Consider the following 24,950-nt stretch of genomic DNA (forward strand, 5'->3'; position numbering starts at 1 on the left):
TTTTTTTAAAGTAAAAACTCTTGTTTCATCATAAATCCTTTCTTTCTCGTTCACTCAAACATGTTCCAAAAAATGATTTTAATTGGATTTGCATATTGTAGGAAGGGATACGCGGTGGTAGCATCAGGCGGAGGAAGAAGAGGAAGTGAGTTGAGCAACAGGATGATGATGAAGTTGAAAGGAGGAGATGAAGATCAATCACCATGGGTACCTCACCCCGTCACCAGTTATTACCGACCAGAAAATCAAGCAGACCATATTGACGCCGTTGAGCTACGGCAAATGCTTTTGAAGAGCAAGTTCAGAGGACACTAACAAATTTTATTTATCTAAAAAACAATTTACTTAGTTACTTTGTAATACTTAGAACAATAGCAAAAATACAATTTTAATACTTATTATACATGATTGTTCTCCAGTTGGATTGATTTAAGATGAAATTATATATACATGACATAAAAGAAATTCCTGATACTCGAAACTTAAAAAGATGAAATTATATTTACAATATGATTATATTCCATAATTGAACTCAACCTGGATAACATAGCGCATCCTTATTTGTTCCACATTGTAAACTATGTACTCATTATGCAACAAAATACCCTGCAAAAACATGTAAGGCAATGTTTAGTATATATGGGACTAGCCAGCAGAAATTGAAGTTCATTTTAACACAAAAAGTAGAATTTCTCATTCATAATTTCACAATCACGAACATCATATGCATATAATGTTTCGAGAAAATGGAATTGTGAAGTAAAAACAATGTCATAAACAGGAGTAGTGTAAACCTCGTGTTTTGGTCGCTCCTTTGGATTTCCCAGAGGAACGATGACACCATCTTCAAGTATTTGAGCTTCTTTAAAATCTGGGGCCGTGGCACCGACTGCTTTTGTGCTGCAATATCAAGAAGACAAGATATTTCCATGAATCAAGTTTTTTCAAGCTAAAAACAGGTTTCTCTATATCGAAGCAGTGACATAATAAGTATGAGAAGAATGAAACCTTAGCTTTCCCGAAGGCAACTTATCAGCATCAGAGTTGGCTGAGAGTAACTCATTCATGTCACCAAGAGCAACCTGTAAAGGAAGTAGAAACGTCGTTAAATTTTGGACTTCATGGCTTCCCCTCCCTATTCAAAGCTTGAAAAAGAAAACATGTGAAACGGAAAACTAGATGTAGAGAAATTGTGGCACACAAAAATGGACTTGTCTAAAGGAAAAATATAAAAACATAAGAGGGGAACAAAGTTTGGGCTGGATTGGAAGGCTAACGAACCTCGCACAACAGAAGCACACCATTCTTAGCAGCCGATGAGGCATAGCAATAAATTGCACTCTCGGAGAACATATCAGCAAAATAAACACCTTTCCCAAACATGTACCCTGTTGAAGGTGCTTCTGGAGGAGCAATTCTTAAACCTAGTGTATCACGTAGGAATAGATCATTAGGTAATTACAAGATGACTTAAAACATGCTTGAAGAAATTAAAACAAGAGAATAAGCAAACAACCCTGTGATAGAATGCCAGCCCAGTTTGTGAGCCGAGAACCATGCCATAGAAGCATTCTATTACTCATATCAGAGAACTGCATCCAGAGAGTCACAGATTTTACATCAGTCTTGGCCCTTGGGTAGTAGTAGTTATAAGATTAAGAAACATAGAAAAAAATTGTTGTAATGAATCTTATGAGACTTTGCAGTTCACCTTCTGGAATCTTTCAGTTTCACCATTTCTTGATGCTCTAAATACTTGAACAATATCGACAGCATAACTCGAATGTGTTTTTGCATGGGTATTCTTCATGTAATTCTCAATCTGACCAAAAATAACATCACTCATCTTTATAAACTGCAGAGATGAATAATAATCTAGAAGACATGATGTGCACCAGATGAACAAATAAAGTTCACAATATTCATACTTGTCATGCTGATCAACCACTGAATGAAGAAATACTATACTCAGAAGATAAAAAACCATGAAGTAATAGATCCCGCAAAAACTTTTTCATACCATGAGAAATTCCTGGGAACCGACTTCAACTGGAACAAGTTTGCAGCCAAGTTGTTCGTATTGATAAAACAAGGGATCCTCCTACAATATGATGATGCCAATTCAGAGCCATATATTAATCATCAAGACACTTATTGAGTGCTAAAGCAAATGATATTGTGTTAAAAGCCAGATCTCTTGGAACATAGCTTCAACCAAAACAGAATGTTCTTTTCGCACCAAAATTTAAACAAATACTTTCAACAGGACTCGACAAAGCAGTACCTGTATATCTGTCTTATCCTCCAATAACTTAGTTGTGACTTCAATTTCAGCAAGAGCTTCGACCTTTTCGTTTCCAAGAGTTTAGCACAGAAAAAGGATCAGGTAGAAATAAGTCAAACAATAGACAAGCAGCACGGAAATAAATGTAAAAGACCATTGAACTAAAATTTCATTGTAAAGATTATTGTTTACAAACAACAGCTAATTAAACTTTCTAACATTTTCTTTGTTAGCAAATAAATATAGCCGGACAGCTTAAAACTAACTCATTTGTGAGGGAACACCAACTATCAGTAAATAAGAAATTCATGCTTCTAGATGGACATAATAGTTGATGATGAACATCAAATAATCAGTCAGTCTAATTAACTGTCAAAAGCACTACAAAGCAAACACGTCTACCCTTTAGACTGAAATGCACATACATAGAGAATAATGATCAGGAGGAAAGAGAAAATGAGCGAATTTAGAAAAAAGAAAAAATCAGTCACCATTTCAATTTTGCATTTTAACTTCGGAGGGGTGTCGATGACAAATTCACCTGACAGTAGGACAATGAGTATATTAGTGAGTTACACCAAAACTAACAGAACAACTACCATCTACATGAAGTAACTGAAGGGAAAAAAGGACACAAGGAGAAAAGAAGACTGGAGGATCAAGCAAGCAGATGAAGCAGGACGAGGCAAAATGAGGCTTTGGTAAAGATGGAACTAAGATGACTTACACATCTTCTGGAATCCAAAATCATGAGGAATGACTGTATAGAATTGACTGCAACATAAAAATGATGAAATATCAGCAACCATATATTAATGATTACAAACAGCTGCTGAAGCTTCTAAAATTTCAGAAACAACATGGTTAGGGCTAAGCAGATGTGCATTGACCATAATCAGACAACTCACAGTAGGAATGAAACAAACTTACCTGCTCAAATCTTCAAGCAGTGTCCTGTTGGACTGGCCTATAACATCAGCAATATTTTTCAAGACATCATAGCCCTAAACAGACACAAACTTTTAGTTAAATAGTCCAGAGTAGTAATTCTCTTTTTTCTCTCATTTATTATTCCATTTGCTGATTCATTTATGTCTTGGTGAGGGTAGTAAAGCATGATACCCTCAGGACTAAGAATTTTCGGCACTCCAGGAGAGCACCAATCAACACCTCAAGCTTTGATGAGGAAATATTAGTGGGGGTAAAATTATATCTCAGAAAAGAAGACATTATTTCATAGAATTAGGTTATACTACTTAGAATGTTTAAATTCTATATAGAAAAAACAGAATTTCGGAGGAAATGGTAAAGGCAAATCAAGTAAACTGGAACAAAGGGAATATCAATATTTGAAGATACTTCCCTCCGTTTCAATTGTTTGTCATGTTTTGACTTGACACGGAGTATATGAAAGTAAAGAATACTTTTGAATTTTGTGGGCTCAAATTAAAAATGTGTCAAATGTATCAAAATGCCATTTAATCTTATGGTTTTAAACATGCTACATGGAAAGTTAAAATTAAAGAGTAGCCAAAATAGGAAATAGGCATTCTTTTTTAAACGAACTAAAAAAGAAAGTAGTACAAACAAATTGAAACATAGGGAGTAATAAATTTAGGTTTAAGAGAATCTTTACATGATTTGGTATATGCTTCATCGATTATTTTTCATTCAGGGCCACACAGATTTAAATAAATGGAGATAAAACTAAGTACTTCAGAAATGAGACACTAAAGCATAAATCACACTTCGGATACTTGCCTTTAAAATAGTTTTCTTGCTCAATTTACCGAGTGGCAACTTGTTAGCATTGTACCCTGTTCAACAATAACAAGAATATATAGCAGTTACAATAGACGTGATGAATATCGAGATAAGAACCATTATGGTGTCAGAAAAGTGTTAAACCTATTTCCATCATTTGCTGCCTCATCATATTGATGTCACAAATAAGAGATATGAACTTTGCAATCGGGGCCTCCAGCTTAGTCTCACGAGGTCGACTTTTTGGTACTAGAATGGACTGTCCTTGGATCTGTTTAAGAGGTTCATGAAGCCCTCAGATCAGTAAACACCATTTTATATCTTCTGCAATGTCAACTTGATAAACAAGAATGGTACTTCAAACCGAACTGTTTATTCATATGATACAAAATTACAAGTTATTGCGTGATTTTTTCACAACTCGACTCAGATGCAACAGCAGAAAGTAGAGCAAAAGATTCTAAGTTGATGAAAACAATAATGAGTTTAATACATCTACACAATTGCGATACAGAGCAATAGATTCGACATCAATGCAGAAATAATAAATTTACTACATGATTGTCCCAATAGAGAACAAGCAACTTAAGACAACTTACTGATGAGTCTTCCCCATTTTCATCATACTCCATTTCCAACCAAGCATATTGCTTTGGTTGACAAAAAAAATCTTTGCGGTTAGACCAACAGTTCTTGGTCTTCTCATAGAATTTACGCTCGAACTCAGATGTGGCATCACTGGCAGACGTATAGGGGCCACTGATCTTCGTTCCACCCTTTGCACCAACTCTACCCCATCTAGTGTAAACAAGGAAATTCCCATCACAATCATTCTCTACAACCAGATGAATAGAATCAGGCCAAACAAATATGGAGAAGGGTAATGACATGATGTAATATCAGCAAGTTTCAAATATGTAAGAATTCTGATTATCTCTAGAAGATGAAGAACCAAATACAACATTCATAGCTGTCCTCAGGGTTGGCGCACCATCAGAAGTAGTCAGCTGATTTAGCAACTAATAAATTGGAACAATTTATTATGGTATATATTGCTACCATAGCATAGAAAACCACTTTAAAAGGTAAACAAGCCAACTAGGCAGTTTGCTTCCGACAAATTAAGATGTATATGAGGCAACAAATGGAGAATCACCTAGAACTTGAATGATATAAAATTGGTTATCGTTGTTCTCAACATTTGTTTGGTTCAATGTGGCATCATAAATATCATTTCCCTGCAGATCAACAAGAATCCATTGGAATCCAAATGAACTTTATTCGACAAGATATGAGGGCGAAAATAGAACAATACAGATACTTCTTTGCAGCCAGAAGCAAAAAAATTCTAAAAGACTTACTCGTTGCAGGACATGGTATAATGCCTTGATTTCATCTGACAGGTATTGATCCAAAACAGCTGCACCCTTCTTTGTTGCTGTGACCAATTTCTCTGTCTCGCCTTCATCTCCAACTGCCAAACATTTTAACAGTAAACAAGATGCAGTAATTCCTCATTAAAAATGGATGAAAAGCACAACCAAATAGATAGCGTAAATAGTCAAGTTAGTTTCAGGCTAGACTGTAGCACTTGGTAGAAACAAACAACTTTACTACATTTCTGTGTTAATCAGTATAATATAGTGCATTATTACCATTCTGTTGCATTATGATAATAATCTACTGTTTAAAAGCTTCCTAAAGAGTTCAATACTTCAATTCTACCTAAACTAGCTACTCCCAAGTTTCAAAATTTTGTCACAAATGACTATCACAAAGCTATATGAAAATTGCAATAATCTGCAAATGTGTCATTTCAAATTAGGGTATATCGAAAACAGTCTCTCTACCTTTCGCAAGGTAGGGGTAAGATTTGTGTACTTGTTGGGATCACACTAGTATGTTTTTGTTGTCGTCATCTCAAATTGACAAGTTATTAATACACTTGAAAGTTATTGGTCAAAGCCAATTTCTTTTGGGTTTACATTGTATGAAGGGATATGCAGTGGTGGCGTTAGGCGGAGGAAGAAGAAGAGGTGGCCTGAGCAATGTAATGATGAAGAAGCTAAAGGGAGGAGATAAAGAATCAGCTCCCAAATCAACATGGGTACCTGACCCGTCACCGGTAATTACCGACCGGAAAATCAAGCAGACCAGATTGACGCCGTCGAGCTCCGGCGAATGTTTTGAGAGCAAGTTCACACAACACCAGCAAATTTAATTTTTCGTCAATGAAGTTACAAAATACACACAGTTAGAATTATAAAACTTGATCAAATTTCTTATACAATTTTTAAATATTTAATATTGTGATTAATAGTAATTTTTAAATAATATATATTCTTTTAACAGTTTTAATAAATGTTGCACCTATAATTTTTTTAGAAATCAACCAAAATTTTATATTTTGTTAATTATTATAAATTTATAATAATTTTACATGTTTTTTAAATATTTTAAATTGTTATAGTTTAATAATTTTCACGTAATTGTTAAATACAAAATGGATTAAAAAAAGAAAGTAAAATAAATAAAGAAAATGGAAAGGAAGAAATATATATTTTCATCAATATGAAACAATTTATAATTTTTCTATTAAATTAAATTTTGAACTTAAATAAAAAATTAAAAAAAACTACCACAAGTATTTTGTAATGGAAAGATTAGTACATTAGTACTTAAAGGGGTCGTTTGGTAGGCCTTATTAAAAGAAGGGGAAAAGGACGGATTTATCTCCGAACTTTAATAAATGGTACATTTATGCCCTCCGTAATACTTTGCGTCCACATAAGCCCCTGCCGTCCAATTATAGGTACACACATGCCCCTTTCACTAACAGACCCCTTATTTTTTACACGTGTCTTAATCCTAATTCACTATCCGTTTGACCTTTTTTTTAACCCATAAATCAACTATTCGTCCCATAATCCAATATCCACCCAATTTCCTCTAAAAGGCATCCTAATTAAAAGACTCAAATTAACAGGTCCCGTATCTCACACACAAAACCTTAGCCTAGTTCTTTCGTCGATTCCAGTTTGTTGGTCGATTCCACCTTGTCTTCGTCGAATCTATAGTGTGTTGGTCATAATTTCGTAGCCAATTTTTCATCTATTTGTCGTCTCCCTCATCTTGGCTTGTAAAATGAAGGCACTCAAAGCAAAACTCAACGAATAGATTAGAAGTTTGCAAGGAAATTTTACTCTTAAAGAAAGAACATCCTCAGCCAGTTAGCAGATATGGACAGAATGCTTGCTGTGACGACTTTGACTGAGGATGAAAGCTACATTATTAATGGATAATGAGGAAGTCCATAAAAATGAAGAGTGCTCATGGAAACAAAAGTCTACATCTCTGTCTTAAAGAGGGTGATAGGATCACCAAGTTCTTTCACAAAATGGCCATTGCCCATAAAAGATACAATAACATAGAACAATTCATGTACAAGGAGTAATCACTGATGACCCAACAAGGATCAAGGGGAAGATCATTGACTTCTATTAGAAGTTATACACAAAAACAAAGATGTGGAGGTGTGATAGCAATTTTGGAAATTGTTTGGTGATTTCAGAAGAAGAAAGGGAGAAACTGCAGGGGAACACAGAACTAGGCTAGGGTTTTGTATGTGAGATATGGGACCTGTTAATTTGGGTCTTTAATTAGGATGTCTTTTAGAGGAAATTGGGTGGGTATTGGATTATGGGGCGCTAAGTTGGTTTATGGGTTAAAAAAAAGGTCAAACGGGTAGTTCATTAGGACTAAAACACGTGTAAAAATGAGGGGTCCATTAGTAAAAGGGGCATGTGTGTACCTATAATTGGACGGCAGGGGCATATGTGGACACAAAGTATAACAGAGGGCATAGACGTACCATTTATTAAAGTTCGGGGGTAAATTCGTCCTTTTTCCCTTAAAAAAAATAGTCAATGTATTATGTATAGTATTATTTAGTACTATGTTTAGTAGGAATTTGAACCTATGTATACTAATTCATGGATTAGTTATACATTCTACATGGTATTATAGGATGTATTACTAATGCTTTTCATTTGGAGGTCTATAATACCATGGGATAAGTTTATATAAAGACAAAAATATCCCTCAAATCATTTCAATTATTTTGTTCAGTTTCTTGATTTTATGTTTTATATTTGTACTAGTAAATTTATTTAAATAAATTAGCTTACAAATTATTTAGAGAGAGTTGTTTGTTACTAAATATATCCAATACAAATCAATACAAATTTGAAATGTGAGTTATTTAAGATATACTAATACTAATTAAAAGGCAAATATATCACTAATTATTTGTATTTTGAACAATTTAAAAAATTACATACATATTTAAAACTATAACTTGCAATTTTTATGTGTAAATGTAGACGATCTATTCAATTTTATCATTGTTGACTGTCTTTTTAATTTTAAAAGTAGATGGTTTATCTTTTGGCGGAATGGTTTGGGAGACCCTTGTACTTGGCTCCGTTTGTATGTTAGACCCTTATACTTACGACTTTGTCAACCGAACTCTTAAACTCGCTGAAACACAATATATTAAACACCTCTGACCATTGACTGAGCACATGTGGCATTAATATTGCTGACTTGGAATGATGAGTGGTTCCACGCGTTTTAAAGAAAGTGTGTGAAATTTATATGAAAAAAACAATTAAAATTTTAAAAAATAAATAAATGAAAAACACCAAAAAAAAACATAAAGGCAGTTATCTTCTTCAAGCAGCCTGTCGCTGCTGCTTCCCCCCCGCCCCAACCAACCCCCAACCAAATTTCTTAAACCCATTCCACTTCTTTCCTTCTCTCTTTGGATTCACCCACCATTTCCCTTCTTCTTCTTAACACCCCGCACACTGTCTCACCCCTAAATATTTTCTCAAAATTCATTCTTTTTCAAAATCTCGATTTCGTGCGTATTCTTTGGTGATAGTGGGTATTGAAAAATGAAAAACTTCATTGATAAGCTTGATGAAGCTTCAAGAATAATAAATGGATTTTGTGAATTTATGAAATAAATTTGAAATTGTATAGAGATTTGTTGGGTTTATGTTTGTGAACCAATAGTGTAAAATTCAAGTCAAATAGTTAAGAATTCCACCAATTTAACATGAATTTGGTGCTCAATTTGAGAGCAAAAATGGAGAAAATAATGTTCAAAATTTCTAGCATATGCAGAAGTACTCTTTTTATTATTATTTTATTTGTTTAATATTTAATTTATTATGTGTCATTAAAAATGACGTGGAATCATACATGTAAATGAGTGTACCACACGGACACACACATAGGATGAGGAAAGAGTTTAAAATATTGTGTTTTAGTGAGTTTAAAGGTTTAGTTGACAAAATTGTAAGTATAGGGGTCCACCAATTTACAAACAGAACAAAGTATAAGAGTCTCCCAGATCATTCTACCTTATCTTTTTTAAATTGAAAATTGACATTTTGTGAATGATCAATTTATTAAGATGAAAATTATTTATCCTCTAATAATTCAAGTAGAAAATTGGAAACATGACAACAAAATTGTTCTTCTCATAACTAGTTAGGAGGTCATAAAAAAATAATATTTTCCGGCAATTATCTATCTTAACGCAATTACATAATAATGTAAGGGTATAATTAGAAATAAGATTTTTAAAGAGTTTTAATCCAAATAGAAGATAAGATTGGAAACAATTAACCAAACACTTGATAAAAATAAACTCTGCATTACTAATTCATGTGTTATTTATTTTTGTACCAAACAACCCCAAACTCTATTGACTTCCCATGTTTGACGAGTTATTGGCCTTAATGGTCACTGCCACCTTAAGAGATATCAATAGGGCGGAGCCGGTGTGGGGCGAATTAAGCTTAATGCGTAAAAATTTTAATCCTTTTCGCTTTACTTGTATAACAATTTTTTTCATTTTCATCTCACTTGTCTTGCATAAATTTTTAAATATTTATCTTTTTAAATTAAATTTGTTACTAAAAATAAATTTATTTTCTCATTAAATTATATTAATTTAATAGATAATAATTTAAATTTTTATTTTTTTAAAGGTCAATTGAAAAACATGAAAAAAATCATATTAATTTTAATTAAAGCATTTTTATTTATAATTTTGAATATTTGAATAAGTTAAAAGGGCACAAATCCGCAACCGACTTTGCGGAGGCGGTTGAAGTGTCTTTTAAAAACTAATGACAGTTAAATAGGAGAAATTTGTCGACCCAGCAAAGCTATTAAAATACCTGGAAGATGATCGTTAATCTGTAAATCAGCAGCAGCACAGAGCCTCTGAACAAGTTTTTTCTTCGACCCAGTGTTTACCTGATCATTAACACTCATCTTCTTATACTCCTCCACAACATTCATTTTCTCTGAGTCAAATTCATCAACTTTAAACTTGGTAATGGTTGCCATTGTTGGAATGTTTTCAGTGGTGACAAGTTTCTCTACTACTTATATACTTTTCCCCAATATTTGTGCAGCGCGGACGGTTTAGCGCGGGCTTCCTTTCACACTTTTCATCTACGGAAACTGAAATAGTCTTTCCTCTTGGAGTGTATTTGGTATGGAGTTTCCAATTTTCAAAGGTTAAATGTATTGAAAAATATTTTTCAAATCAATTCATTTTTCTTAAATTTAAAGAAAATGATTTCTCTTGAAAAATTAAGGAAAACATTTTTCAAAACATTCTTCTAACTTCAAACACACCCTTAATTTCTCTGTCTCAATTTATGTAGCACTTTTCATTTTTCGAGAATCAAACAATTTAAGTTTGATCGAAAATTTGCACATAAAATCTTCAAATTTTTTTTAAATGAAATTTATATATTTGTAAAGTACATAAAAAGTACTAAGTCACAATAATTGATAATTCAAAATGTTTAAAAAATCTATGAAAAACTTACGGTCAAAAATAGGTCTGTCTGAATGTCAAAATTAAAAAAATGTCACATAAAATGAAACGGAGGAGGGAGTATATTATATATATATACTTGTTATTTTTAATGTATTAAAAAAAGATAAATATTAATCTTTTTTATCTTCAATATTAATTATTTTTTAAAATATAAAATTATTCATCAATCAATATGAATATGATACTTTCTTAAAAGTGTGTGTATAGACAAGTAAAAGTAAACAGAGTAAACCGTTATTGCATTGAAGAAGAAATTGGCGTGGAGTCCTCTGAAGAAGGTCGTCAGAAGTAGCGATAGGAAGTTCTTGTACCTCTTCTTAATAATGTTATAAGAGAGCTCATAAAATTCCATGAATATGCCCTTGGTGTGTGTATATATATATATATATAAAGAGATAATAGTTAATTCATAGTAATTTTCTTGTACTTTTTGAAAATTAAAATTTTAAAATATTGAGTTCGTCTAATCTAAATTAACTTCGAAGATTAATCAATTTAATTTTTAGAAAATGATAAGTACCATATATAAATTGAGATAGAAAAAGTGTGGATGAAACTAAATATGCTCTCGACATTATCAAAATGAGCTAAATTTTTCTCGTATTTTCAAATGATTAAAACTTAATACCCAGTTATATCACGTGTCTCGTAATTAAGCCAAAATCATTTTATATAAAAAGATAAATTTGATCTTTTGAGAAAAATCTCGTTCCTCCTCTCTATCGTTTGAAGTTTTTTACTACAATATTAATTTTGGACTATTATGTAACAAATTAAATTAATGCAATCCTTACAATATTTTCCTTCAATACAAAAAGAATACTATAGTTTCTGAAACTTTTACACAGTTGAATAAATAATATAGTGGCAAGTCACATGTGAATACACGTATAATACACGTATAAATTAATATAAGAATAATATTGACAAGGTCGAAATATTTATAATTTATTTATTATGGTTAGTACATAATCATACATAATTACAAAGACTATCACTATTCACTAGACGTACATTACATATTCACCACAAAAGTACTACTACTACTTATTTTATTTGAGGGTTTGACATTAAAATCTCATATTGATAAATTTCGAGGAAGTTGACGTATCTTTTCTTTGTTATTGATAATTACTATAGATTATACATTTCGAGGTAGTTGACATATCTTTTCTTGTTTTTTTTTAATTTGGAAGTGGAACATTCAAATTCTACTCTCTTCGTTCCTATTTACAAATCATCTTTATTAAAAGTAGATGTTTCTTAATATTCTCACGTTTTCTATTTACATGTGGTTATTACTAAAAAAATATAGATATTCCCTTAATACTTGCCATTTTACAAAATCAATACATAAACGACACTATTCTTCTTATTTTACCGGTGATAGTTATTAACCTTGAAAGTATGCATTTTGATTAATATAGAAAAATTAAGTAACATTCATGTTCATTGGGCAGATTAATTAATCAAAATAAATTAATTCATGGTCATTACTCATTTATTGAAAACTTAGTTTCAAAAGAACACAAAATAAGGGTACAATGATAAACTTACCTAGTTTCTCAAGTGCATGAAATCTGAAATGGTGACATCTAAATAGAAACAGAGGAAATACTTGTCATTTCACAGAATCAATACATAAATAATATTATTCTTCCTAATTTACCCTTGAGAGCGATGAATATGGAGAAAATCATGTTGGGAGAGTGCCCCTCAAATAGGCCCTATGTTGCGTGATCTAAATATATTCAGAACTCGATGCTGGCATCGATCACCGGATAAAAAAAAAATACAACTAATTGCTGCTTGCAGAAAATTAGTTTCGAAGTTTGTCAACATCTTTGTATATAAGTTTCTTTAAATTTCCCAAGATTTGCAAAGCAATAGAGTATGAATATAATCAAAAATGAAATCAATATATTTATCAACCCTACAAACGAAAATACCTTAACATTTTTCCATGAATTTTTGACTTTTCAATCTTAGTAAGTATTGAATAAATGACCAAGAATTTTTTTTTTTTTTTGTGTGTGTGATAATAGATATGAAGTCGAAGCCAAGAAAAGCCGACAACTAATTAATCAATGGTGGTATTAATTATTTGCTTCAAAAAATAAAAGAAAACATTTCTGGAATTGTTTTTAAAGAAAACTTCAAATAAAAAGTTCAAAAATAATTGTTAGAGAAAAGAATTTTGGCAATTATATGGATTCTTTAAAGGTGAGTGATCACTTTAATATAATTTAAATAATTTTAGTCTCCTAAATTAATTTTTAAAATTGAGTTAGAATCGAGCCCCTTTTTTTTACTATTACATACTCTTATTTCATTTCAAGTTTGATATAGTAATAAGTACTTGTGAAATTAATTTTTTACAAGAATTATATTATATTTGCAAGTTGGGAATTAATTTTTCCCTACATCTATTTTCACTTGTTAAATTAAAAAATCAATAGATAATTTTATTATTTGTATTTATTTATACGATTTATTTTACAAATTTATATTTTTTATTATATTTATATCTGATTTGGTATATTAAAATTAGCATGCATTGCATAAAAATATTTATTTATAAAGTTACTCGTCACAATTATGATGAAAAAAAAGTAAAAAGATTTTGAGGAGCAATAAGGTTTTTAAGCGTGTTAATGTATGCGTTAAAATTTATTGCATTATTAATACCTAAAAATACATGATATTACTAACACATACTTTAATACACAATAAAATGTATAACTAATATTTGTATTAGTTAAATATAACATGAAAAAGTATAACAAACATAATATATAATACAATGAGTTAATATATAGGGATAAGAGTATGAAAAATACCCCAACTTTGGTCGAATTTGTTGTTGCGATACTAAACTTTCATAAGGACCTATTACCTCCCTAGACTATTTAATACCGTATTTTTTACCTCTGAACTATTTAATAGTGTATTTTAAAGGTATATATGTGCCCACATGGACACTTTACTATTTATAATTTTGTATTATTTTTTATGTCCACGTGGACAAATATATATGTTTAAAATACGGTATTAAATAATCTAGGGAGGTAATAGGTCTTCATGAAAGTTTAGTATCGCAACAGCAAATTCGACCAAAATTGGGATATTTTTCAGACCCTTATCCCTAATATATATTACTTCTACTACTAATACACTCTAACAAACGACCTCAACCTTGCGAGAAAAGTAAAAAAAGATAAATGTCACATTAAACATGTCAGAAGCAAGAAGACAGTTTCCTCACATTTCAACTCTAGTTTCCTCTACTCATAAATATGTGATTTCCAAGAAATCAACAAAGTCTCTATCTTCTAATCAAACAAAGTTAATGGCTCGCTTCTTTTTCAACGTTATCTCTTATCGTAATTTCAATTTAAAGAAAATTCATATTTTTTTATCGAAAAATTATAATATTTTATAGATACGTCAAATGATTCATGATATACTTTATATTTTAGGAAAAAGACTCATATGTTCAATTGAACTTCCGATGAAAATACTTGTTTATGTCATTTATTAATAGTTAGATTCAATTATGTCATTACAGGACTTATTCGGAGCATTGTTTTTAAACGAACATGTTTGATGGTTTTGCGTAGCCTCTTATTAGAGGTCCCCATCACCAAAATTAAAAATGGTCCAAAAAAAAAAAGATAGTATACACAATTGTTCGTGATTTAAGAAAGAAGTTTTTGTGTAGGGGTGACTTTGTGAGATAATAGGCAAAACATGAATGATTTTATAGTTACAAAAAGTCACAATGTAATAAACTCACTGCACCTAGCTAGAATCGTGTAGACGATTCAAAAGTTTACATGACACATTAATGCCTATACAAAATTACTGATACTCGAAACTTAAAAAGATGAAATTATATTTGCAATATGATTATACTCCATGATTGAACTCAACCTGGATAACATAGCGCATTCTTATTTGTTCCACGTTGTAAACTATGAATTCATTATACAACAAACTACCCTGCAAAAATATTTAAGACAATGTTTAGTATATATGGGGGACTAGGCAGCAGAAAAGGAAGTTCATTTTAACACAAAAAGTAGAAATGTATCATTCATAATTTCACAATCACAAACTTAGTATGCATATAATCGTTTCGAGAAAATGGAATCGTGAAGTAAAAATGATGTCATAAACAGGAGTAGAACGAACCTGCTTTCGTTGGTTCTTTGGATTTCCCAAAGGAACAATGACACCATCTTCAAGTCTTTGAGATGCTTTAGGATCTGGGGCCGTGGCACCGACTCCTTTGGTGCTGCAATGTCAAGAATCATGATATTCCGATGAATCATTCATTTCCAGCTCAAAACAGGTTGCCCTATATCTAAAAACTACAGTTCTCTACTTTCTTTTGTTGTATTTTGAGTTGAGTAATAACATAATAAGTATGAGACGAATGAAACCTTAGCTTTCCCGAAGGCAACTTATCAGCATCGTAGTTTGCTGACAGCAGCTCATTCATTTCACCAAGAGCAACCTGTAAAGGAAGTAGAAATGTCGTTAATTTCTGGACTGCAGGGGCTTCCCCTCCTGTTCAAACCTTGAAACGGAAAACATGTGAAGTGGCAAACTAGATATAGAGAGATTGTGGCACACTAAAGGAACAACATAAAAAAATGAGAGGGGAACAAGACTTGGGCTGGATTGAAATGCTAACCAACCTCGCACAACAGAAGCACACCATTCTTAGCAGCAGAGGAGGCATAGCAATAATTTGCACTTTTGGAGAACATATCAGCAAAATAAACACCTTTCCCAAACATGTACCCTGTTGAAGGTGCTTCTGGAGGAGCAATTCGTAAACCTAGTGTATCAAGCAGGAATCAATCATTAGGTAATTACAAGATGACGTAAAACATGCTTGAAGAAATTAAAACAAGAGAATAAGCAAACAACCCTGTGATAGAATGCCAGCCCAGTTTGTGAGTCGAGAACCATGCCATAAAAGCATCCTATTACTCGTATCAGAGAACTGCTTCCAGAGAGTTCACAGATTTTACATCAGTCTTGGGTAGAAGCAGTTATGTTAATAAAATAGAAAAAGCTGTTGTAAGGAATTTCATGAGACTTTGGAGTTCACCTTCTGGAATCTTTCAGTTTCACCATCTCTTGATGCCCTAAATACTTGAACAATTTCGACAGCATAACCAGAATGCGTTTTTGCATGAGTATTCTTCATGTAACTCTCAATCTGACCAAAAATAACATCACTCTGCTTTATAACTCCAGAGATGAATAATGATCTGAGACAAAAATCAATTATAGTAGAAGACATGACGTGCATGGACCAAATGAACAAATAAATTCACAATGTTCATGCTTATCAAGCTGATCAATACTCTGAATAAGGAAATACAATACTCAGAAGATAAAGGCCATGAAGTAATAGATCCATCAAAAACTTTTTCATACCATGAGAAATTCTTGGGAACCGACTTCAACTGGAACAAGTTTGCAACGAAGTTGTTCATATTGATAATACAAGGGATCCTCCTACAAGAAGATGATGTCAATTATGAGTTATATCTTAATCATCAAACAGTTATTGTGTGCAAAAGCAAATTAAATTGTGTTAAAAGCTAGATCTCTTGGAACATAGCTTCAAACCAAAACCATTTTTATTATTTCAAAGATAAATCAAAAATCATTTCACTGATGCACCAAAATGGAGCCAAAAATTGAGGTTTTTATTTTTACTTTAGAGCTTCCAAAATATTTATCTATACTCTACAGACTGTTCTTTTCGCACCAAAACTAAAGCAATTACTTTCAACAAGACTCGGCAAAGCAGTACCTGTATATCTGTGTTATCCTCCAATAACTTAGTTGCGACTTCAATTTCAGCAAGAGCTTCGACCTTTTCATTTCCAAGAGTTAACCACAGCAATAGGGTCAGGTAGAAATAAGTAAAACAATAGACAAGCAGAATGAAAATAAATGTAAAGAAGCATTGAAATAAAATTTCATTGTAAAGATCAGTTTTTACTGACAACAGCTAATTCAGCTTTCTAACATATGCTTTGTTAGCTCATGCATACAGCAGGACAACTTAGAACCAACTCATTTGTGAGGGAACACCAACAAACAGTAAATAAGAAATTCATGCTTCTAGATGGACATAACAGTTGATGATGAAACATCAAATGATCAGTCAGTCCAATTAACTGTCAAAAGCACTACAAAGCAGGCAAGTCCACCCCTTTGACTGAAATGCGCACACACAGAGAATAATGATCAGGAGGAAAGAGAAAAGGAGTAAATTTAGAGAAGAGAAAAAATCAGTCACCATTTCAATTTTGCTTTTTAACTTCTGAGGAGTGTCGATGACAAATTCACCTGACAGTAGAAAAATGAGTATATTAGTTAGTTACACAAAAACTAACAGAACTACTACCATCAACCTAAAGTAACTGAGGGAAAAAAAATGACACATGGAAAAAGAAAGACTGGAGTATCAAGCAAGCAGATAAAGCAGGACGAGTCAAAATGAGACTTTGGGGGAAAAGGAACTAAGATGACTTACACATCTTCTTGAATCCAAAATCATGAGGAATGACTGTATAAAATTGACTGCAACATGAAAATGATGAAAATATCAGCAACCATATATTCATGGTTACAAACAGCTCCTGAAGCTTCTAAAATTCCAGAAACAACATGGTAAGGGCTAAGCAAATGTGCATTGATCATTGACCATAATCAAACAGCTCACAGTAGGAATGAAACAAGCTTACCTGCTCAAATCTTCAAGCAGTCGTCTGTTGGACTGGCCAATTACATCAGCAATATTTTTCAAGACATCATAGCCCTAAACAGAAACAAACTTTTAGTTGAATAGTACAGAGTGATTCTCTTTTTTCTCTCATTTATTAATCTATTTACTGATTCGTTTATGTCTTGGTGAGGGTAGACTGGACTACCAGAGTACAGAGAACATTATAATATATAAAGGTTATGGCTTCTAACAACATGCATCCACTTCCTGCTAACTATCTTCTCCCAACACCCTTCAATACTTTTAATCCTCCGTGCGTATTTTTCCCATTTCTTCAGCAAATACCTTGTGAAAGCACTCTGTATCAGATTCCAGTCAGGCAATCTAGTAACAAGACTGAGAATTTTCAGCACTCCAGGAGAGCACCAATCAAGACCTCAAGCTTTGATGAGGAAATACTAGTGGGGAGGGAGTAAAGAATTTAGGTTTAAGGGAATCTTTACATGATTTGGTATATGCTTCATCGATTATTTTTCACTCAGGACCGCACAGATTTAAAAAATAGAGATAAAACTAAGTAATTCAGAAATGAGACACTAAAGCATAAATCACACAGCAGATACTTGCCTTAAAAATAGTTGTCTTGCTCAATTTACCGAGTGGCAACTTGTTAGCATTGTATCCTGTTCAACAATAACAAGAATATTTAGTAGTTACAATAGAAGTGACAAATATCAAGATAAGGACCATTATGGTGTAAGAAAAGTGCTAAACCTATTTCCATCATTTGCTGCCTCATCATATTGATGTCGCAAATAAGAGATATGAACTTTGCAATCGGGGCCGCCAGCTTAGTCTCACGAGGTTGACTTTTATGTACTGGGTTGGACTGTCCTTGGACCTAATAAACAAGAATGATACTTCAAACCAAACTGCTTATTCATATTATAGAAAATTGCAAGTTATTGCTTTCACAACTGGACTCAGATGCAACAGCAGAAAGTAGAGCAAAAGAATCTAAGTTGATGGAAAAAATAATGAGTTTAATACATCTACACAATTGCGATATAGAGCAATAGGATTGGCAGCAACGCAGAAAGCCAGAAATAATAAGTTTACTACATGATTGTCCCAATAGAGAACAAGCAACTTAACACCACTTACTGAGGAGTCTTTCCCATTTTCAGCATAGTCCATTTCCAACCAAGCATAATGCTTTGGTTGACAAAAAAAATCTTTGCGGTTAGACCAATAGTTCTTGGTCTTATCATAGAATTTACTCTCAAACTCAGATGTGGCATCATAGGCAGACGTGTAGGGACCATTGATCTTTGTTCCGCCCTTTGCACCAACTCTACCCCATCTAGTGTAAACAAGGAAATTCCCACCACTATCATTCTCTGCAATCAAATGAATAGAATCAGGCCAAACAAATATGGAGAAGGGTAGGACATGATGTAAATATCAGCAAGTTCCAAATATGTAAGAATTCTCAGTTGTTTCTAGAACATGATGAACCAAATACAATATTCATAGTTGTTCTCAGGGTGGGCCCACCATCAGAATTAATCAGATTTCTCAGATGATTTAGCAACCAATTAGCTGGAACAATTTATTATGGTTTATATTGCTACCATAGCATAGAAAACCACTTTAAAAGGAAAGCAAGGCAACTAGGCAGTTTGCTTCCAACAAATTAAGATGTATATGAGGCAACAAATGGGAATCACCTAGAACTTGAATGATATAAAACTTGTTATTGTTGTTCCCAACATTTGTTTGGTTCAATGTGGCATCATAAATATCATTGCCCTGCAGATCAACAAGAATTCATTGGAATCTGTACTTTATTAGACAGATAAGAGGGAAAAAAGGGACAATGCAAACACTTCTTTGCAGCCAGAAGTAAAAAGTTTCTAAAAGACTTACTTGTTGGAGGACATGATACCGTTCTTTGATGTCATCTGACAGGTATTGATCCAAAACAGCTGCACCCTTTTTTGTTGCTGTGACCAATTTCTCTATCTCACCTTCATCTCCAACTGCCATAATTTATTAACAGTAAGTAAGACACGGTCATTTCTCACTAAAAAGGGATGAAAAACTCAACCAAATAGATAGCGTAAATAGACAAGTTAGTTTCAGCCTAGACCGTAGCACTAAGTCAAAGTAAACCACTTCACTACATTTCTGTGCTAATCAGTATGTATAATGCATTATTACTGTTAGAACATGATACGAATAGGAATAGAAATAGAAATAGGAATAGTAAATAGTATCCTATTTGATAAAAGATTATATTGTAGTGTCTACAAATAGAGTCTCAATGTAATAATGTAGACACAACAACAATTCAATAATATTCTTTTTCTATATTTCTCACATGGTATCAGAGCCTCTACGATCTTTGTAGAGAATCAAAGAGCTTTCGCTGCCGGCAAGTGGCTATTACCCATATATGTTGCCCGTCTGGTCAATGATTAAGTTAGCAAAAGTTGGGTTACCGTGTACCTTTCATGTGATTATTTTCTCATATCTAATTTGTGTAACATCACGTCATCATTCCGACCCTACCCATATAATTTTATTTCTTAGATTGTGACCACTTTCAGCCATAAATCTAGGTGTACCTTTCATGTGATTATTTTCTCATATCTAATTTGTGTAACATCACGTCATCATTCCGACCCTACCCATATAATTTTATTTCTTAGATTGTGACCACTTTCAGCCATAAATCTAGTACTCCGGCGTATGAGCATGTTCCGACCAATTTTTCGGTGACTTTCTTGTTTAATATCGACTCATCTATTGATTCCAACACGATCCATATACTTTATACTATATTTTGAGCACTTTGTTACTCAGGGGGAGTTTAGTAGCCGTGTATGTCATATGTAAGTCACTCTATAGTCTGAAACAGTCTTTGCAAGTTTGGTTTGGGAAGTTCAACACTGTAATTTTATCACTCTGTGTTTTATCGGCATTATGCATCAAATTCAATAAATCATGAGAAGATTAAGCACATTGAGATTGACTGACATTATGCATCAAAATCCAATATTTAATGAGAAGACAAGCACATTGAGATTGACTGTCAATTTTGTGAAGTCGACTGATCAACTTGCAGATATCTCACCAAGCCCCTCATCGATCTTCATATTAATTACATTTGTAACAAGCTAGGTACATGAATTGTATGCACTAGCTTGAGGGGGGTGTTAGAACATGAATAGGTTTATGCGATCCTATTAGAATGGGAATAGGTTTATACAATCCTATTAGAATAGGAATAGGCTTATACAATCCTATTAAAATACGAATAGGTTTATACAATCCTATTTAGAATACGAATAGGAATAGAAATAGAAATAGGAATAGTAAATAGTATCCTACTTGATAAAAGATTGTATTGTAGTGTCTATAAATAAGGTCTCAATGTAATAATGTAGACACAACAACAATTCAATAATATTATTTTCCTATATTTCTCACAATTACCATTCTGCAGCATTAACTACTCTAGCTTATACCAGTAATTACAATCTACTGTTAAAAGCTTCCTAAAGAGTTCAATTCTACTAGTATAAAGCTACTCCCTAAGTTCCACAATTTAGTCACTTTTGATTTAACCGATACTAGAGTAGATCGTAGATTAATCCACTTCGCAAATAGGAAGTTAGACAATCACAAAGCTATATGAAAAGTATAATAATCTGCAATTGTGTCATCTCAAATTGGGGTTTATTGGAAACAGTCTCTACTTCTCACAAGGTAGGAGTAAGGTCTGCGTACACTCCACCCTCCCCAAACTTCAATTGTGGGATCACACTAGGTATGTTGTAGAAATTAAATGTGAAAGGTCAAATTAAATTATAAAACAAGACTATTTTTAGTTTCAACTCCACAATGCACTCGAGCATCATTAACAGCAGTCAGGGAAAACATAATCCTGCAAACAAGTGCTAAACCAACATAAATTACTCTTCCCTTGGTCTGACTAATTGTTAGAGTGATATTTCACTTAAGGTCTCCAAATTTTAGATAGAATTCTAACCAAAGAAACTAAGTTTAGGTTCCCCAAAAAAGGAAGTTACGTTAATGAATTAACTGATGGTTCAGGAAGATGCACATCAAGGTGGAAAATGGAGAGTGTCGTCTTTGTGACACACATGAGTTTGAGTCAACTGACCATTTATTTGCTCGATGTGTATGGACGCAGAAAGTAAAGTAAGTGATCACGCAATGGACTCACATACAGATACAAGCAACTGGAATTGATCAGGTACTACTGGAATAACAGGAAGCATTGGAGTAAAGCAAAGAAAGATATAGTGGCTGCTCTATGGAGGGCTATGGTATATCTCACTTGGAGAGCGAGGAACTGGAAAATATACAGAGGAGTAAATGTACAAAATGAGCAAGTTATAACACAGATCAAACAGGAATTCATAGACAGAACAGATAGACTTCAGGAATCAAAGAAACTGTATAAATGTAGGAATTTTATTCAAGCTTTAACTGGTAACTAGCTGTGAGGTGAAGTGGATAGACTAGGCACTCTATGTTGTTAGGTGATTAAAGCTGTAATTTTCTTTTGTTATCAATGGTAATGTTCACAGTTGTTACCAAAAAATGACAGTAAAATTGGAGAAATTTGTCCACAGCAACAATACTACTACAGTACCTCCAAGATCATCTTTTGAGTCGTTTTTCTGTGAATCAGCAGCAACACAAAGTCTAAAAACAAGTTCTTTCTTCGACCCAGAACTGGAAATCCCACAAGTAGTGGCTACCTCTCTTAACTCCTTAACACTCATTTTCTTATACTCCTCCACAGCATTCATTTTCCCTGACCCAATTGAGTCAGAATCAACCCTCGATTTTTTCTTATCACCATTCAATATTTTCTTGTTGTCCTCCTCCTCTATAGCCTCCTCCAACCTCTTTACCTGCAATTTCCCCCAAAATGGGTACTCAATTCAAACACAAGAAAATAACAAGCAAGACATGCAATTAGTGGCAACTATAGGTACTAACCAGTATGGGTTTGGTTCCTGTGGTGTCAAGACCGCGACTTACTTATTCGACAGATAAGAGCGAGGGAGGGGGGGACAATGCAAATACTTCTTTGCAGCCAGAAGCAAAATGTTTCTAAATGACTTACTTGTTGCAGGACATGATACTGTTCTTTGATGTCATCTGACAGGTATTGATCCAAAACAGCTGCACCTTTCTTTGTTGCTGTGACCAATTTCTCTGTCTCGCCTTCATCTCCAACTGCCAAATATTTTAACAGCAAGCAAGACACAGTCATTTCTCACTAAAAAGGGATGAAAAGCACAACCAAATAGATAGCATAAAGAGTCAAGTTAGTTTCAGCCTAGACTGTCTCACTAAGCAAACCACTTTACTATATTTCTGTGTTAATCAATATAATATAGTGCATTATTACCATTTTGTAGCATTAACTACTCTAGTATATACTAGTAATTATGATAACAATCTACTGTTAAAAGCTTCTTAAAGAGTTCAATTCTACTTGCTACTTAGTATAAAGCTACTCCCCTAAAATTTAGTCACTTTTGATTTAAACAATACTAGAGTAGATTGCAGATTAATCCACTTCGCAAATAGAAAGTTAGACAATCACAAAGCTGTATGAAAAGTGTAATAATTTGCAAACGTATCATCTCGAATTGGGGTCTATCGGAAACAGACTCTCTACCTCTCACAAGGTAGGAATAAGGTCTGCCTACATTCCACCCTCCGGCGTCCTCAGACCCCACTTGTGGGATCACACTAGTTAGTAGGTATGTTGTTGTCATCGTCATCATCTCAAATTGACAAGTTATTAATACACTAAAAAGTTATTGGTTAAAGCCACGTTCTTTTGCAACAAAACAGATAAATTACAGGACGAAGTAGAAATTAAACGTGAAAGGTCAAATAAAATTATAATACAAGACTATTTTTAGTTTCGACTTGACAATGCACTCAAGCACCATCAAAACCAGTCAGGGAAATCATAATCCTGCAAACAAGTGCTAAGCCAACATAAACTACTCTTCCCTCGGTTTTACTAATTTTAACAAAGAAACTAAGTTTAGGTTCCAAAAAAAAAAAAAAAGTTATGTTACTGAATAAACTGATGGTTAAATTTCATAAGCTTAACTTAATGACAGTACCTCCAAGATCATCTTTTGAGTCATTTTTCTTTGAATCAGCAGCAGCACAAAGCCTCTGAACAAGTTCTTTCTTCGACCCAGTACTTGAAATCCCACGAGAAGTAGCTACCTCCCTTAACTCCTTAACACTCATTTTCTTATACTCCTCCACATCATTCATTTTCACTGACCCAATTGAGTCAGAATCAACCCTCGACCTTTTCTTATCACCATTCAATTTCTTCTTGTTTTCCTCCTCCTCCACCTCAATAGCCTCTTCCAACCTCTTTACCTGCAATTTCCCCAATGTGGGTACTCAATTAAAACCAGTAAAATAACAAGCAATAGATGCAATTACTGCCAACTATAGGTGCTAACCAGTATGGGTTTGGTTCCTGTGGTATCAAGACCGCGACTTGAAAGCTCCTTACGAAGTTCATCTACTTTAAGCTTGGTAATGGTGGCCATTGTTTGAATGTTTTCAGTGCTGAGAAGTTGCAGATGATTGAAAACTAGTTATATACTTTTTAGTAGTGAAGGGGAAAAGCTTGTTAAAGAAGATTGTTGGAACAATTTGTGCAGCGCACGATTTAGCGCGGGCCTCCTTTCAGACTTTTGAAGTAAAGAAATTGAAATAGTTGAGTCTTCCCTCTATAGTTTCTCTCGCACAATTTATATTTTCATTTCGAAATTTTAACTCTATAAATTTTCGGAAAACTTTAGCAAATAGTCACTATAATAAATCTAATTATACTCGATAGTTATAGTTTGCATATTTACATGTTGTAGCTGCAGTTTAAGTTGTTTCGTTTGTATAATTCGCAGATTTGTATAATTTGCATGTTTGTATAATTCACGGGTATATTTGTATGATTCAGTTATTTTTGTATAAACTTGAAATAACGAATTTATACAATTACAAACATCAGAAGTATAAATAGCTACACAAATTCCAAATTATACAAATTATATTATACAAACGTGTGAATTGTACAAAACTAAAAAGTTGAGCCGCGTAATTATAGCTAAAAGTAGATTGTGAATTGTAAT

General features: G+C 33.1%; 2 protein-coding genes across 5 annotated transcripts; both read right to left on the minus strand.

Moving 5' to 3' along the window:
- Positions 1-410: 410 nt before the first annotated feature.
- Positions 411-24,526, minus strand: LOC102604711 (poly [ADP-ribose] polymerase 2-like). Of its 4 annotated transcripts, none has more exons than XM_015304414.1 (20): positions 24,279-24,526; positions 23,922-24,192; positions 22,901-23,013; positions 22,421-22,685; positions 19,663-19,775; positions 19,464-19,545; positions 18,898-19,133; positions 18,508-18,634; positions 18,361-18,416; positions 17,753-17,826; positions 3,012-3,058; positions 2,776-2,825; positions 2,285-2,347; positions 2,021-2,101; positions 1,712-1,822; positions 1,517-1,592; positions 1,282-1,424; positions 1,009-1,082; positions 795-900; positions 411-606 (listed from the first exon to the last, which is right to left on the minus strand). In XM_015304414.1, exons 1-20 carry the CDS (start codon positions 24,366-24,368, stop codon positions 514-516), a joined length of 2,271 nt encoding a protein of 756 aa, XP_015159900.1. In that variant the 5' UTR covers positions 24,369-24,526; the 3' UTR covers positions 411-513. The 4 variants fall into 4 exon arrangements, with proteins under 4 accessions (XP_015159900.1, XP_015159899.1, XP_015159901.1 ...); XM_015304413.1 differs by lacking the exon at positions 3,012-3,058 and adding an exon at positions 17,542-17,588; XM_015304415.1 differs by lacking the exons at positions 411-606; positions 795-900; positions 1,009-1,082; ... (5 more) ...; positions 2,776-2,825; positions 3,012-3,058 and adding exons at positions 14,714-14,978; positions 15,171-15,273; positions 15,422-15,495; ... (5 more) ...; positions 17,305-17,354; positions 17,542-17,588.
- Positions 3,951-10,617, minus strand: LOC107058573 (poly [ADP-ribose] polymerase 2-like). The gene is made up of 6 exons (XM_015304416.1): positions 10,303-10,617; positions 5,410-5,522; positions 5,205-5,286; positions 4,648-4,883; positions 4,193-4,319; positions 3,951-4,101 (listed from the first exon to the last, which is right to left on the minus strand). Exons 1-6 carry the CDS (start codon positions 10,472-10,474, stop codon positions 4,001-4,003), a joined length of 831 nt encoding a protein of 276 aa, XP_015159902.1. The 5' UTR covers positions 10,475-10,617; the 3' UTR covers positions 3,951-4,000.
- Positions 24,527-24,950: the final 424 nt, after the last annotated feature.

The sequence above is a fragment of the Solanum tuberosum genome, unplaced genomic scaffold, assembly GCF_000226075.1.
Source record: "Solanum tuberosum cultivar DM 1-3 516 R44 unplaced genomic scaffold, SolTub_3.0 scf00535, whole genome shotgun sequence".
NCBI classification, from domain to species: domain Eukaryota; kingdom Viridiplantae; phylum Streptophyta; class Magnoliopsida; order Solanales; family Solanaceae; genus Solanum; species Solanum tuberosum.